Source organism: Dicentrarchus labrax, unplaced genomic scaffold (assembly GCF_905237075.1).
Source record: "Dicentrarchus labrax unplaced genomic scaffold, dlabrax2021, whole genome shotgun sequence".
Taxonomy (NCBI): domain Eukaryota; kingdom Metazoa; phylum Chordata; class Actinopteri; family Moronidae; genus Dicentrarchus; species Dicentrarchus labrax.
In genome coordinates this window covers 28434515-28452465 of record NW_026136707.1, presented here as the reverse complement: position 1 = coordinate 28452465, position 17951 = coordinate 28434515, and the positions used below count along the sequence as shown (strand labels likewise).

The 17951-nt window shown below is 40.4% G+C and overlaps 1 protein-coding gene across 6 annotated transcripts in view; it reads right to left on the bottom strand.

Annotated features, from left to right (window-relative positions):
- Positions 1-341: 341 nt before the first annotated feature.
- Positions 342-17951, bottom strand: part of ppox (protoporphyrinogen oxidase) — a 29709-nt gene continuing 12099 nt past the window's right edge. For 4 of the 6 annotated variants that reach the window (XM_051407321.1, XM_051407325.1, XM_051407322.1 and 1 more), the window contains 9 exons: positions 13115-13247; positions 12530-12674; positions 11623-11816; positions 10096-10156; positions 9682-9800; positions 5585-5698; positions 1801-1950; positions 1522-1564; positions 342-1207 (listed from right to left, as the gene is read on the bottom strand). In XM_051407321.1, coding sequence (XP_051263281.1) covers positions 1071-1207; positions 1522-1564; positions 1801-1950; positions 5585-5698; positions 9682-9800; positions 10096-10156; positions 11623-11816; positions 12530-12674; positions 13115-13247 — 1096 coding nt within the window. In that variant the 3' untranslated portion in view covers positions 342-1070. Of the gene's footprint in view, positions 1208-1521; positions 1565-1800; positions 1951-5584; positions 5699-9681; positions 9801-10095; positions 10157-11622; positions 11817-12529; positions 12675-13114; positions 13248-16751; positions 17003-17951 lie in introns of those variants that run through there. The other 2 variants (XM_051407326.1, XM_051407324.1) reach the window with 2 other exon arrangements.

The window sequence follows — 17951 nt, the reverse complement described above, 5'->3', positions numbered from 1 at the left end:
TGGTTTTCAGCCTTTTTTGATATCTTTCATCTTTTGAGGCATTCTATGTGAAAAAGATGTTTTTCTGCATATATGACATTTTCCAACACACTAAAACAAACTATATTTTGACAAATACCTTTGACTATAACCAGCTATAGATGCATTCTTTTTCTCATACTAGCCATTTCTGCAGCACCTCTATTCATCCCATCTGACACACTCCATTTTCACCACTAAAGGACCCCAAAAAGCATAATACAGCCTCTGTAATACATTTGTTATATGTATTCTCATTAGAACTAGGCCACTGTTGCTCCTTCTGTAGTGCCTCCCACCGGACAGCATTGAAGTCAGTTCAGTCATTTCAAGTTAATTTTATTTATATCAGTGTGCAACCTTTTTGACCTTTGAACATTTACATTTATTTGTCATTAGTCTGGTCTTAGTTGATGTCAATAAATGCAGGTCATATATGCTCAGAATAAAACCTTCATGAAATCTTTACTACAGAACAGACAGGTGAGGAAAGAAGATTAAAAGCACTTTATAGGCAGAATAAGGCTTAAAGGTCCAGTGTGAAGAAATTGACTATAATATTGATAGCTGTGTTTTCATTACCTAAGAAGGAGCTGTTTTATCTACAGAGGTAGCGGGTCCTTTTCTACAGAGTTCGCCATGTCAAACTGCAATGTTTCATGTACAGCAGTCCAGAAGTGACAAACCAAATACTGGCTCTACATACAGACTCTGGCAAGTTTCACAGCCCCTTTAGTTTCTCCTAGGTGCTTGGAATGGGAGGGTGAGGCGATGGGCTTGTAATCTGCAACTACACCTTTAGGTGCCACTATATCCTACACACTGGACCTTTAAAAAGTGCAAGTCACATCAGTAGGCAACAGATGTACTGGCAAGCAATAATAATAATGTCAGCCTGTGAAGATAATATTTGAAAGTAAAATCAAACTAAAATTATGGTAAAGACTCCCTATTCAGCATCTATAGTGACTAGTCTTGACATTTCCTGGCAAGTCTTAAAGCTGTTCAAACCACTACACCCTGCAGAATGACATTAGTGCTGACCAGCTCCATCAAACTCCAGTTCCCAACAACTCCGATACAGCTGTCTGTCCATTAAAGATGACATCATTCACTGATACGCCATCATAGGAGGAACCAACCAGAGATAGTGAGAGATTATTCTGCCTTATGAAGCTACGCATAGACTCTGAAAAGACAGAAAGACGCAGTCAGTAAGGAAATTTATGATTCATTTACAGCTGAATTCAAATCTACTGTTAGCCAGCAACAGTGATACACAACTCAGACAAATTTATTTATTATACAATTTAAATTACTTTCTATGTAAAAGTGCAACTCCTTGTGCGTGGGATGTCTGTGAGTGACACGCTGATGAGTTAACTGGCTGTTGGGTGTTAACTTGTAAGGCATCACAAGCACATTTCAACACTCTGAACACTTTACTCCAAATTATGTTTCTCTAAACCTTGTAATTTTGGGGATGTAGAAGTCAGTACTTACTTAATTTCTGAAAGTGTCCTTTATAATACTGAGGTATACAGTCCTGACGAGAGAAAAACATCCAACATTTAAGCACTATTATAACATGCCAATAATACAGTCAAGATATATTATTAGTTTGTGGTTAGGGGACATAAATACATATATGTCCCCTATATACAGTTTGCTAATAGATGACAAATATATTAAGTTACAACTTCATAAACTGTATCATATCAGATGTTACCAGAGAACACTCACACACTCACTCTCTCTCACACACACACACTCCTGTCATACCCTCTGCAGAGCAACCCGACTCCAGCTGGGGGCCTTGGTGACTCCCAGATGGCAGCGCACTGCCTCATTGGCTCTTGCTAAAAGATGCTCCTCTGTTACTGCTTCTGGGTCCCCAAACACTTCTTGGAACCAGGCTCCACCCATCATCACCTGGAAGACATGGTCATGACTTTGGGTCAGAGGAGTGGACTCACTTTAATGGACCAGAGCCTTAGGACTGGAAAGGGTCTTCACTGTAAGAGTTGCATACCTGCTGTCACTGTATATCGTTACAAGCCAAGTGCTGATGCTTTTAACGATATACAGTTGCAGTGCTATGAGAGACAGTATTTGAAAAAAAAAAAAAACCCATCAAGCTAATTTCTAGCATTAACAGGAAGCTATTATCAGTGAAACAGCTTTGAGCTGCAGAACTATATAAAAGGTGATAATACCGTTGTGTGCTTAAAATAATAGCAGTGTGTTTAAAAACGTTATGTGTTGGGAACACTGCACATTATATTCTACATCAAAACATGAAGAAAAATGTATCAATATTTTTATTACTCTACAGGGCTGTTCAAAAAAATAGCAGTGTCTGCATTTTTCATTACGAACTCAAATATTCACTGTATAAACTGTATAAAATCTAGTTGATTTAGCATTCCTATGAATCACTAAACTAAACTAATATTTAGTTGTATAACCACTGTTTCTGAGAACTGCTTCACATCTGTGTTGCATGGAGTTGAGGTATTCCAGCCCAGGATGATTTGACAACATTCCACAATTCCTCTGCATTTCTCGGTTTTGCCTCAGAAACTGCATTTTTGACTAACTTTAATTTTGTTGGTCTGGAACCAAGATGCTGCTCGCTTACTGGTGCGTTTGGGGTCGTTGTCTTGATGAAACGACCATTTCAAGGGCATTTCCTCCTCAGTATAAGGCAACCTGACCTCTTCAAGTATTTTGATATATGCAACTGATCCATGATCCCTGGTATGCGATAAATAGGCCCAACACCATAGTAAGAGAAACACCCCCATATCATGATGCTTGCACTACCATGCTTCACTGTCTTCAGAGTGTACTGTGGCTTGAATTCAGTGTTTGTTTTATCAGTCCACAAAATGTTTCTCCATTTCTCTTTATGCCAGTCGATGTGTTTTTTGCAAATTGCATTCTCTTCAGCACATTTTCTTTTTTTTTTTACAGTGGGACTTTGCGGGGGCTTCTTGCCGATAGATTAGTTTCACACAGGCGTCTTTCAATTGTCACAGTACTCACAGGTAACTTCAGACTGTCTTTGATCACCCTGGAGCTGATCATTGGCTGAGTCTTTGCCATTCTGGCTATTCTTCCATCCATTTGAATGGTAGTCTTCTATTTTCTTCCACGTCTCTCTTGTTTTGCTTTCCATTTTAAAGCATTGGAGATCATTTAAGCCGAGCAGCCTATCATTTTCTGCACTTCTTTATACGTTTTCCCCTCTCCAATCAACGTTTTAATCAAAGCACGCTGTTCTTCTGAACAATGTCTGGAATGACCCATTTTTCTCAGGTTTTCAGAGAGAAATGAATGTACAACATGTGCTGGCTTCATCCTTAAACAGAGGCCACCTGATTGACCCCTGTTTTTTCACAGAATGAATGACCTCACTATTTGAACTCCACACTGCTATTATTTTGAACACGCCCCTTTCAATTAATTATTCAATTACACAGACTCAGGAGCATGCATATCATGAATGTTGGGTTTGTTGGTTTTCTATGACTCTACTGGTAAATTATTTGCCATGTAGTAATATAATTTCTACCAAAAACAGTGATTGATCTGGCTAGGACAGAACACAACTGTATGTTAGATATTTCTTGTTTTTTTTTTGTTTGTTGCGCTGTCCCCAGGTGGCTAAAAAATGATGAAAGCTGCAGTATGTAACTTTTATAAAAATACTTTTTTGTCCTATTTGCTGAAACTTTCACTATATCCTGACAGTAGTGCACGAGACAGATAATCTGTGGAAAAAATCTGGTTCTGGGGAGCCCAAATGGCTCATCTGGTGGAGCTGGCACCCCATGTGCTGGAGCTGGGTCCTTGCTGCAGCAGCCCAGAGTCTGAGTCTGACTTTCAGCCCTGTGCTGCACGTTGTCCCCATTTCCTGTTTATCTTCAGCTGTCCTATTCAATAAAAGGCAATAATGGTATAATAATGGTTCCTCTGGCTCCTCCTAGTACTCCTAATAATATTTGAATCCACCAGTCCTGGACGATAACACCCAATCAGAGCCAAGGAAGATAGTTGATTGTATTTGATTCCCTGAGACTCAACAGACACATACAGACATACAATTATCTTTCTCGGCTAATTGGTTGTTCTTGTTCAGGCCTGGTGCCATTAGAAGAACTAGAACGAGCCAGAGGAACCAGATTTTTTTCACGGATTATCTATCCCATGCAGTACTGTCCGGATATAGTGAAAGTTTTAGCAAATATGACGTATAAAAAATAATTTTTCAAAAAAATTACCTACTGCAGCTTTAACTGTGATGAGTCTTCTGATTTGCAAACAGTGTGTAACATTTCGGATGATCTATTGGAAGGAATGGAATATAATATTTTAATTAGCTATGTTTTCATGTCATACATTAAAATTAGTGCTGGGCAACGATTAAAAATTAAATCGCGATTAATCGCAGTTACGCAAAATTCTGTAATTAATTCAAAAGTAGTGTATTCCGCACTTTTATTTTAAACGTACTGCTATATTAACAAACGTGCAATAACATTTGGTTTGCACTTATACACAACTTTTCACTTTAAACAAATAAGGTGCTTTTTAACAGCAGTATCCCTTTAAACGATAGCAGTTCAAATAAGTGTGCTGACTTTATTTGAAATGTTCTACTGCTCTGCCAGCAAAATGTCTCTCTGTTTTCATTACAGATCATGTGAATGCAGCTCCCATTGTCCATCAATGTAAGGCACTTTAACTCCAAGGTAATTACCCAGTGATGTCCAGTAGTCTCCAGTGAGAGCAACAGTTGGTGCACGTTGTAACACTGTCGCTTTTGTAGTACTCTCCTTTTCATACAACTTGTGCATTCTTCTTGTGACGGTGGGTCTTGAGGGAGGCTCAAACATCATTCATTGCAATCCTATCTTTCACAATCGGCCTGCAGTTTGAAGCTATCCACTTCCCTATGGCATTTGTAAGCTTGTCTTGCTTTTGTTTATCTATACTTCTCCCACACGCTGCGTCCAACATAGTCTGCCGAAGCCTCCCCCACTCCCCTCCTGTGACCCATGGTTTGTCTGGATGTGTATTCAGAGCCAGTGAGCAACGGACTTTCAAAATAATAATAATAATAATAATAGTAAAAAAAACTGCGTTAACGCAAGATAAAATAATTGTCTGCATTAATTAATTAATGCGTTAACACAATAATAACGCGTTAACTTGCCCAGCCCTAATTAAAATCATTCAAATGTAGCACAATGCTACATTTGAACCATTTTAATGAATGTTTGCTGTTAAACAACTGAAGATCTAAAACATGCAGTTAGTGTAACAACAAACCATATGATATGTTTTATTAGCATATCAGAGACCTTGTCCAAATGAACTGGTCAACATGTAGTGAGTTGTGCTAATACTTGTCACATTACATGACAATTCTTTACAATAACAGCTGCTTAATGGCAAAGTGGAGTAAAAGTATACTATATTTATATTTATATTTTATTTAGGAAATGTAGTGAATGAAGTAATGAAGTATGCATTTATGAGAGAGAGTGTGTGTTTGTACCGTCAATCTAGTAGTCTGTCCATTAGGTCTGTTGTGTTGAGGGAAGGGTACAGAGTCATAGACCACCCCTAATATACCCAGATCCTCTGATGATGGAAGGAGGTGACCAAAACCCTGACAACACACAGATGGTTGCATATTAGAACCAGCTTTAACCTTTTCAGCAGTTTGAGCTAGAGTAGCTCATCTGTTGGATCAGACCACATCGGCCAGCCTTCACTCCCAACGTGCATCAATGAGCCTTCATGACCCTGTCTCCGGTTCACTGCTTTTCCTTCCTTGGACCACTTTTCATAGGTACCGACCACTGCAGGCCGGGAACACCCCACAAGAGCTGCAGTTTTAGAGATGCTCTGACCCAATCGTCTAGCCATCACAATGTGGCCCTTGTCAAAGTCGCTCAAATCCTCACACTGTCCATTTTTCCTGCTTCTTACACATCAACTTTGAGGACAAAATGTTCACTGGCTGCCTAATATATCTCACCCACTGACAGGAGCCATGATAACCCCATAGAGACTGTGTCTGTCCCGCGACCACCTAAATTATGTAAAGAAATAAAAACAAGAGGAGTTCAACATAAAAATCTAATAAAAATTCAAACTAACTCCTCAGTAGCACAAAATAAAAGAATGAAATGTGGACTCTTAAATATCAGGTTTCTGTCCTCTAAAGCTGTTTTAGTGAATGAATTAATATCAGATTATGATATTGATTTACTTTGTCTTACTGAGACCTGGTTGTCCCACGAGGAGTATGTTAGCCTAAATGAATCCACCCCCACAGTCATATTAATACTCACATTCCTCGAGGCACCGGCAGAGGAGGTGGAGTAGCAGCCATATATGATTTGAGCGTTTTAATGGACCCTAAACCTAAACTAAATTATAATTCATTCGAAAGCCTTGTTCTTAGTCTTTCTCACCCAAACTGGAAAACACTGCAGCCAGTTCTATTTGTTATAGTGTACCACGCTCCTGGACCGTACTCTGATTTTATATCTGAATTCTCAGAGTTTTTATCTAGTTTAGTCCTTAAAGTAATTATTGTAGGTGATTTTAATATTCATGTGGATGTTAACAATGACAGTCTTAGTAACGCATTTATATCATTAATAGACTCAATTGGCTTCTGTTAGAGTGTAAATAAACCAACTCATTGTTTTAGTCACACTCTTGACCTTGTTTTATCATATGGCATTGATATTGAACATTTAATAGTCTTCCCCAGAATCCTTTCCTATCTGACCATTATTTAATAACTTGAATTCATACTATTAGATTATAAGCCATTAGGCAAAACTTCCTACAGCAGATGTCTATCTGACAGTGCTGTAGCTAAATTTAAGGAGGAGATTCCTTCAGTGTTTAATTCAATGCCATGTCTGAATTTAAGTCCTATAACAACTTTAGTCCCTCTGAAATTGATAATCTTGTCGATAGTGCTGCAGGCTCACTATGATCAACATTAGACTCTATCGCTCCTATAAAAAGGAAATTATTAAAACACAGGAGACTAGCACCGTGGTACAACCACCAAACCCGCCAGTTAAAGCAAATAGCTAGGAAATCTGAAAGGAAATGGCGCTCTTCCAAATTATCAGAATATCGCTCAATTTGGCAAGATAATCATAAAACTTATAAAAAGGCCCTCCGTAATGCCAGAGGAGCCTATTACTCAGCACTAGTAGAAGAAAATAAGAATAACCCTAGGTTCCTCTTCAGCACTGTAGCCAGGCTGACAGAGAGTCACAACTCTATTGAGCCCCATAAACTTAAGTAGCAATGACTTCATGAGCTTCTTTTATAATAAAATTATTACTATTAGAGAGTAAATTAATCACCAACTGCCATCAACAGTTATCAGTGGCTCTCCAAGTTCAGGGACTTTTACTAATGTAAACTTAGATATATATTTAGACTGTTTCTCTGCTATCAACCTGTCTATTAGATCCGATCCCAACTAGGCTGCTTGAAGAAGTTGTTCCCTTAATTGGCACTTCTTTACTGGATATGATTAATCTTTCTTTATTATCAGGATATGTACCACAGTCCTTTAAAGTAGCTGTAATTTAACCCCTTCTTAAAAAGCCCACTCTTGACCCAGGGGTTTTAGCCAACTATAGACCAATCTCTAACCTCCCCTTCCTCTCTAAGATTCTGGAGAAAGTAGTTGCCAAAGAGTTGTGTGACTTTCTACATAACAATAGTTTATTTGAGGATTTCCAGTCAGGATTTAGAGTTCATCATAGCACAGAGACAGCTCTGGTTAAAGTTAATAATGACCTTCTGATTGCTTCCGACAATGGACTTGTCTCTGTACTTGTATTATTAGATCTTAGTGCTGCATTTGACACCATTGGCCATGAGAGACTTGAGCATCAAATTGGCATTAAAGGAACCGCACTAAGCTGGTTTAAGTCATATTTATCAGATCGCTCGCAGTTTGTACATGATAACAATGAATCTTCAATAAATACTACAGTTAGTCATGGAGTTCCACAAGGTTCTGTACTTGGACCAATACTATTTACTTTATATAGGCTCCCTTTAGGCAACATTATTAGGAATCAGTCCATTAACTTTCACTGTTATGCAGATGATGCGCAGTTATATCTATCGATTAAGCCCAATGAAATTAATCAATTATCTTAATTACAAACATGTCTTAAGGACATAAAATCCTGGATGAGCTGCAATTTTCTGATGTTAAACTCAGAAAAAAACGAAATTCTTGTTCTTGGCCCCAAAAACCTTAGAGACTCACTGTCTAAAGATATAGTTACTCTAGATGGCATTACCTTGGCCTCTAGCACCACTGTCAGGAATCTTGGAGTTATCTTTGATCAGGATTTGTCATTTAACTCCCACATAAAGCAAACCTCCAGGACTGCCTTCTTTCATTTACGTAATATTACAAAAATTAGACACATACTATCACAGATGCAGAAAAACTAATCCATGCATTTGTTACTTTAAGGCTGGACTACTGCAACTCTTTGTTATCAGGTTGCCCCAATAAGTCCATTAAAACGCTCCAATTAATTCAGAATGCTGCAGCACGAGTACTGACAGGAACTAGAAAAAGAGATCACATCTCTCCTGTACTAGCTTCTCTGCACTCCCTGTAAAATGTCGAATAGAATTTAAAATCCTCCTCCTCACCTATAAAGCTCTTCATGGTCAGGCCCCTTCATATCTTAAAGAGCTCATAGTACCCTATTACCCCTCTAGAACACTACGTTCTCTGAATGCAGGGCTACTTGTGGTTCCTATAGTCTCTAAAAGTAGAACAAGAGCCAGAGCCTTCAGTTATCAAGCTCCTCTCCTGTTGAATCAGCTTCCAGTTGTGGTTCGGGAGGCAGACACCCTCACCACATTCAAGAGTACGCTTATCGATCCTGGTGGAGCCTCCTGCCATGGTCCTGCTAGATTGCCATTGCCAATACTGTTGTTGCTGTGCATCTCTCTCCCTCTCTCTCTCCCTCTCTCTCTCCCTCCCTCTCTCCCCCCAACTGGTCGAGGCAGACGACCACTCACCTAGAGCCGAAGGATCTGTCCTAGGTTTCTGCCTTTTAACAGGCAGTTTTTCCTTGCTCTTGTCGCCAAGTGCTTGCTCATGGTGGTACTGTTGGGTCTCTGTAAATAATGTTACAAAGAGTTCGGTCTAGACCTGCTCTATAGATAAGATAACTTCTGTTATGAATTGGAGCTATACAAATAAAATTGAATTGAATTGAATTGAATAACCAGTGTTATTTACTTCACCTGTCAGTGCTCATAATGTTTTGCTGATCGGTGTATACTGCAGTAGTTTATGTCTTTTTTGTTGAGCTTGTTTATTTATGCTCATTCTGTGTATATACATTGAGAGCAATGTAAAACCAGAGTCAGTTCCTTGTATGTGTGCACATACCTGGCTAATAAAAGTGAATCTGATTCGGATTCTGTTAAGTTTCACAGCTGCCGTATTTCTACACCCTTGGAAGGCTGAGTTGTATTCAAATGGTTGCAATCTGTAACTTCACTGCTATCCACTGAATCCTACACACTGGTCCTTTAAAACATAAAGTGTGTGAGTCCTACTGTAGTACTCACCGTTACAGGCAGGATGGAACCCTCATACTCCAGATTTACAACAGCAACGGTTACCGTGGAGATGTGCTGCAGCTGTTGGATGAGAGGTTCACAGGAGGAGGGCAGGGCTGAGGAGAGGGCTGGGGTTCAGGTAGGGGGGTGCACAGAGAAACAAGACTTCATAAAAACAAAAATGTTTTTCTTTTGTTTTTCTTATTGATTATTTTAGAATGAGTTCTAACAGCAAGTGTGAGACATTTAGAATTAACATTTTAAGTTAAAATATACAGATAACCTTTTAAATTGGGTAATTTCCAGTTGTATTAAATACGTTATGCATATTGAAGGACATTAAGAGAGCTGAGAGCGTATTCTTCTCTGTCCCTGCCATGTAAAACAAAACATTCCCATCATATTTTGTAAACCACCACTTGCCTTTAGCAGGTAGTGCAGAGATGATGTGGTCAGCTGATATAACTCCATCCTCCAAATGGACCTACACACACAGACAGACACATGTATTATGAAAGCAGCCAAATAACACAAGAATGAAAATAAAAAAGCCAAGCATGTTTTTGTTTTCCAGCCTGGTAGATCCACTTAGACATGCTGACATTTAGCAGGTGTATGGCACATCACACTAGCCTTTGTCCAACTGTTCACCATCAAGAAGGCAGGTCTTAGATAATACGAGCCTGTCAGAAGGCAGACGCGTAAAGGAGGGGAAGAGACAGAGGCTAGATGAGGGTTCCCACTCTTTTTAAGAAACCATTTTCTAGGACCTTTTCCAGGAGTTTTGCTTGCTTACAAACCGGTAGGCCTAGCACTGACTTTAGCTCTAGATTTATCCTTCCTTTTTAATGATGAATTGTCTCAAGTTCATGATGACGCTGCAAGTCTGTTCTACTCTGCATCTGGTGTGAATAGATTGACTCACATGGCTGAAAGGAAATGGGAAAAATTAAAAAGTTTTTACATTCCACTTCACGTGTGGTTAACGCACTTTAAGTGCCATACCGTGTAGCTATGCATATGCACCTAGGTTTATGTAAGCAATCTGAGTAAGGGGCTAAAATTCAATAATCATTTTTCAGGACAACACAGATTATTTCTAGGATATTTGGTCATTTTAATACGAACTAGAAACAATAATTTATCGTATAATCTTGAGAAAGTGGATAAGTGAAAAGTTTCACCCGTGTTGTTAGAGGAAAAGTCAAGGGATCACAGAATAAGGATTCATTGTCTGTGGACCACAAATGTTTCAGTGTTTTCAAATAACCCCATAGCTCTCAAAACATTCACTAAAAAACTAAAATGTCACTAAAGAAAAGTGAATCAAAGATGATGTACATCATCCTCTGGAAAGCATGAACCTTTTACAAAGTTTAAATTAGGGTTCCCACTCTTTGTAAGAAATAATTTTTCAGGATATTTTCCAGAATTGATGATGTAGATATGGCCATCTAAAGCATTTTCACTGGACTTCTCTGAGAATTCCGTTCACAGGATTTCTGTTCTGTATCTGGTAATACTTAGGTGATACTTACTAAGCAGTCTGAGTGAGGGGTTAAAATACAAGTGAAATTTCCAGGACAAAATAGTTTATTTCCAGGATATTTGGTAATTTTAATCGATTTTCAGGTGTTTCCATTACTGGAAAATTAGTCTCTTCACTTCCAGTTTTTCCAGGATGCATGGGAACCCTGTTCAGTCTACTTAACAGTTGTTCAGTGGTAGACTGACCAACACCACCATCCTAGACCCACAGTGTTAGCACACCTTAAATGGAGTCATACATTTTAGAACTACAGTTGAGTTAAAATGCATAATTTCCATTATAAACATTATTTCCATTACAAGTTCTGCAGGCAGAGGGAATAACACACTATGCTAAATTAGTTAAATTTTAACATCACATTTGTACAGTCAAGTTCAGGTAAATTTAGTTTCCACACTAACCTTCCAACCCAAGGCTGAAGGACTGATCTGTTTAACAGCTGCCTCCCTGTGAAGCTGCACTTTTCCACTGTGTTGAAGGTACTCAGTGATGGCTTCTGGGAGGGATTCCATTCCCCTGCTCAGGGACCACTGGGCCCATGACTCTTTAATAGATCTCTGTGCCAGAGGGCCAGGAGGGACCACAGGAGTGGGACCTGTTGGTTTTCACACAACAACTTTAGTCCTGTCAGAGCACACGGATTACAGACAATATGGAATAACCATTATTCTTCACTATTCACTATTTGGTTCTGATTACAGGTCCTACAAGCTGACTATTCTGCTTTTTTCTGGCTCTGGCATAAAATGGTGAGAGCAACATTCTCAATCCCACCTACAAAGCTATGATTGGTCTACAACTGGGGAACATTTGTCAGTGAGCACAACACCAGAACTACTGGCATCACAGAAAAATCAGAGCTGCTAGTGATTCAGAGGTCTGGTGCCAAGCTAATGAATTACTGCATATCCTAGCAAAGTGCATTCATGCCCTGCACCTGTAAGTGACTTACCAACTATCATCAGGAAGAAGCCAGTGTTAAGATATTACAACAGGAGGAATGTGCTCAGTTGAGCTTGTTGTTAGAACAGAGTTGTCTAAGGGTCTTTTTGTAAGGACAGACAATAGAGTGTTGCAGCAATCCTGTCACTAAAGTACTCACAATGTTCAAAAAGGGTACTCCTTTTTGATTCAAATTACTTCCACCTGCTCGGGAACCCTACCACAAATATTTTTACTAAATGATGCCTATTTATATGTAGGGAGAGAGTCTTGTTTGTCAAGATTAACTCAGCAAGTGTTATGGGTCATTCTACAAAACTGTGTAATTTGTAAGAGTCTAAAACAAAAAGGTTTGCTGGAGTGTACCTGAACCCAGCAGCATGCCCAGTGTCAGGGAACCTCTGTGCTGTTCTGCGTTGTAGAGGACAGGAAAACAAGAACGTACACTCAACTTCCTGCAGTCCCCTGCAAACACGCCACGACACAAACTGTCCACAGCTATGTCAGCCAGCTAGACACACACAGGAAGAATTTTTTTAATCGCAAGAATTATAGTATCTTTCATCCAAGTATGGTGTAAGAAATTGTAAAAAAAAAAACCCATTGTTTTGTGATATTGTATCAATTCTCAAAAACACTATCTAATTCTGTTATTGAACCCCTATCACTAGTCAAAACCGAGCTATTCAGAACTGCTTTTAATGTGTAATTTGTTGTGTGTCATTCACAAACAGAATGAATGAACAAACGAATGAATGAATGAATGAATGAATTCAAAAGATAATCTCTGCCTTCACTTCCTACATGACATCTCTCCCAGGCAGAAATTGTGTAACTACTACATACAGAATATAGGATATCTATAATGCAATACTGCCATTCAGGAAATGCTGTGGTTCATAGCTGTATATCCCAATCACAATAAAGAAAGTTCTGAGAGCTTCCTCACACCTCCTTTCCCAGCCTCCTAGTAACAAATGAATGGATGGACTCGTCGTCCTCCTTGCCTTTCTTCACCAGTATCTCCATGGCAACACTCAACAGGAGGGGACGAGAGAAGGGTGGGACAGTCCGCAAAAGTCCACTGAAAAAAAGACAAAGAGACAGACAGAAAGAGAAGGAAACAGATATACAAATAGTTAATGCAAAAAACTAAATTATCATAATGTGGGAATTCCTGTAGTTATAGCTGAACTGAAACTAAATACAGCTCATACTCACATTTTACACAAAATATTCCTTCACAAATAAAATAAACTCAGTGGCCTGCAGGCCAACACACATGACAGAGAAGACACAACCGTAGCAGACCTTTGTGATAATAGTGTGTGCGGCTGACAAAAGAATAAAGTTGTCTTGTTCATTAAACCCTGCTGTTGGTCTGTGTCCTGAGAGAACCCTCCATCATATATCTATCAATTAAGCCTGATGAACCTAAACATGCTGCAATTTTAATGTTTATGTTAAACTCAGACAGAACTGAAGTTCTTGTACTTGTCCAGCACCGCCATAAGGGATCTTGGAGTGATCTTTGATCAGGATATGTCCTTTAACTTTCACATAAAACAAACCTCTAGGACTGCCTTTTTTCACTTACGTAATATTGCAAAAATCGGACACATCCTGTCACAGACAGATGCAGAAAAACTCGTTCATGCATTTGTTATTTTAGGCTGGATTACTGCAACACCTTATTAACAGGCTGCCCCAATAAGTCCATTAAGACGCTACAATTACACTGAAGTAAATTAGAAACGCAACAATTTTGTTTTTGCCCCCATTCATCATGAGCTGAACTCAAAGATCTAAGACTTTCTCTATGTACACAAAAGGCCTATTTCGCTCAAATATTGTTCACAAATCTGTCAAAATCTGTGTTAGTGAGCACTTCTCCTTTGCCGAGATAATCCATCAACCTCACAGGTGTGGCATATCAAGATGCTGATGAGACAGCATGGGTATTGCACAGGTGTGACTTAGGTTGGCCACAATAAAAGGCCACTCGAAAATGTGCAGTTTCACTGTATTTGGGGGGTCTGGAAACCAGTCAGTATCTGGTGTGACCACCATTTGCCTCATGCAATGCAACATATCTCCTTCGCATAGAGTTGATCAGGTTGTTGATTGTGGCCTGTGGAATGTGGAATCTCATCACGGTATCTCTGTGCATTCAAAATGCCATTAATAAAATTCAATTCAATTCAATTTTATTTGTATAGCGCCAATACATAACAGAAGTTATCTCAGGACACTTTTCAAATAGAGCAGGTCTAGACCGAACTCCTTATAACATTTACAGAGACCCAACAGTACCACCATGAGCAAGCACCTGGCGACGGGGGCAAGGAAAAACTGCCTTTTAAGATGCAGAAACCTAGGACAAATCCTTTGGCTCTAGGTGGGTGGTCGCCTGCCTCGACCAATTGGGGTGAGAGAGAGAGAAGTTCCAAAAGTCCGCTAGAGAAGGCTGCATGAAAAATGTGCTCCTGAATTCTAAACATAAACAGTGGGACATTTTGCAAAAAAACCATTGCATTTTCTTCAAAAAAGGACTCTAAAGAAAAGGTTAATGCTTTATCAGCAAAACAGAAGAAAGAAAATACCATTTTTGGATATATTTTTTAAATGAAAACAACCAGCTGACTGTCAAAAGATAGCTGGCAACTGTGTATCAACTGCTGTAAGCTACCACCTGCCACAGTGTAGAACATTTCTAAGGAGGTACCAGACTAAACAAGATAACAGAAGAGGTGTTTTATGAAGATAAGGAGGAGAAGAAAAGAACAAACCAAAAATCATAACATTAATAACTGTGTTTAAATGCTAAAAAAGCTAGCAACAGTAAAGAGTTAGCCCACTAGTAAACAAACAAAGTGGTCGCCATGGAAACAGCCAAGCAGAGAACAGAGAGCAGGGAGGTTAAATACCCTGCTCTCTGTAAGAGTGCAGCAGCCAGGGAGAAGTTTAAGGAAAAGACACTTCAGGAGAACAAAGAAGTCTTGTTCAAGGACTATGCACTACACAAAGAAGGGAGGAAGAAGAACAACCTCATATTCTTCACAGACTCCATATACATCTGGAAGGAAAGTCTATGCAAGAAATATCCTTACATCTCCAGTGAGGGCATTGGTTCAGGAGGCAGATTGAAGATTTCTAAGGATAAACACATGAACAAGGATGACCCCCTGCTCACCATCACCTACTACACAAAGGGAAAGGTGATGGTCCAGGGGGACATAGCAAACTTGAAATCCTTTGAAGAAGTTTTCTCCCTGATCAAAGCTGAGGTGGACACCAAGAGGTGCAATGTTCCGTTTGACAGTGAAGATGATGAGAGCCCAACAGAGAACCCCACCACCTTGTCCATCTCTACCCCTCCCACACCTGCCAGCGCCACCAACCAGCTGAAGGAGAGTATGGCCCTGCTGGAGCTGGACTTTGCTGAATTCAAAGAGCTGACCCAGGCCAGGCTGTCTGCCCCCCTAGACAACATTGTGCATCAGCTTCAAGAGGAGCTCCAGCAGCTCAAGACAGACAACCAGGCCTCGACATCTGAGCTAAGAGGAAGTGTAGAGGCACTAAAACAGGAGAATAGTGTGCTCCGGGCTCAGTTAGCCAAAGTGAAGGAGGACACTGAGAACAGAGAAAGGAACTATCTCTGTCCCACCATCTCTGCTCTGCACCCTACCAACACCCACACAGCCAGCTCCCAACAGCCAACTCTGTCCATCCCAGCTGCCCTCCACTCAGCCTGAAGAACAAGCCCCACAAGTGGTCCTGCTGACTCAAACGGGAAATTCCTGGACACCAACAAGCTTTTTCCTTCTAAGAAAGTGTTGGCACCTGGGACCTCTACGATGGACTCCATCTACACAAAGAGAAAGTGAATATCTTTGCAAAGACCCTCAAAGACACGGCCCTAGGACGCAGCCAATCCACCCTCTCTTCTACCAGAAGCTTCAGAGACCATCACAGACCTCCCCCCCCCCATCATCAGCCCCGGATCATCCCCCCTGCTGTGAGGAGACACACCAGCTCAGCCCGGACCCCACACTACCCACATGCCCACCACCTCACCACTGTGAAACAGAACCAGCTGAGGACACTTTCCCCCTCCTCAGTCCCTGCCCAACAACCCCTTATACAGCATCGGCAGCAGAGCCATGGAGAAGCACCTCCCCCTCCCCACCCACAGCAGCAGAGCTATACTGCAGCTGTAGCCCGGCCTGCTGTCACAGCCCCACCCCATGCTACCTGTGAGCTGAGAGACATCAGGGAGATGCTGCACACCCTGTGCACCTGGCTTCTGTCCAGCTAAGATATATTTACTCAGAGCACTTTCCCATTTGAGTGACAAAACAACATGGACATATATTTGTTAGTTAGTAATAGTAATAGCAATAGTAGTAGTCAGTACAATGGTAATATTATTGAAAATAGTACATCTCCATGGAATTAATATCAAATTATTATTATAAATATATAGACAGAGCTGAAGAGTGGAAACCCTGAGTTAATGAAATCTATCAAAGACGTTGATATCATTGTATTGACAGAAACATGGTGTCAAGATGATTTGCTCACTCACCGTCCCCCGGGATATAATGAAGTCATGGTGCCTGGATCAGGTGAGTCTTGAACCATCCCTTAGTTATGCTGCTATAGGCCTAGACTATCGGGGGATTTCCCATGGTGCACTGAGCTCCTCTCTTCCTCTCTCTTTCTGAACTCATTCATGTTCCATTAATGCATGTTACTAACTTCACTTCTTCTCCGGAGTTCTTGTGCTTTCTCGTCTTGCAGGTTCTTATCGATCCTGGTGGAGCCTCCTGCCATGGTCCTGCTAGATTGCCATTGCCAATACTGTTGTTGCTGTGCCTCTCTCTCTCTCTCTCTCTCTCTCTCTCTCTCTCTCTCTCTCTCTCTCTCTCTCTCTCTCTCTCTCTCTCTCTCTCTCTCTCTCTCTCTCTCTCTCTCTCTCTCTCTCTCTCTCTCTCTCTCTCTCTCTCTCTCCCCCAAAACCAACCAAAACCCCCTTAATTTTCTAAATTACTTGGGAAGAAATAACCACACAGACAAAATGTCTGAAGCCAAGGAAAGCTTGTGGTCCAGACAGCATTAGAAACAAAATGCTCAAAAGCAGCACCCCAGAAATGCAGGGTGCCATGTTATCATTTGTTCAATGTTATACTACAGGCAGGATGTTTTCCCAACATCTGGTGCAAAGGGCTCATTTCCCCCATTCATAAGAGTGGGGACAAATCAGACCCTAATAACTACCATAGCATCTGTGTCAGCAGCTTTCTAGGTAAACTATTCTGTAGTATTTTTAATACAAGAATACTAGATTTCCTTGAGGATCAGTCAATCTTAAGTAAAAGTCAGATTGGCTTCCTCCCAAAACCCCGCACCACCGACCATGTATATACCCGTCACACTTTAATCAACAAGCGTACAACAAACTAAGAATGGAAAAATATTCACCTGCTTTATTGATTTCAAGAAAGCTTTCGACTCTATTTGGCATGAAGGGCTCTATTACAGACTTTTAAAATGTGCTTCTCCGGGCCTCTCCCTACTAGATAGAGAGGTGAAGTCTCTGTTTTATGCGGATGACCTTGTAATACTGTCTCCTACTGAACAAGGACTACAGCTACAGCTGGACGTAGTAGAAAAGTACTGTCAGAACTGGGCCCTGGCAGTAAACATGAAGAAAACCAATGTCATGATCTTTCAAAAACACCCCAGGTGTCATGAGAACAAACACCAATTTACCATCAATAATCAT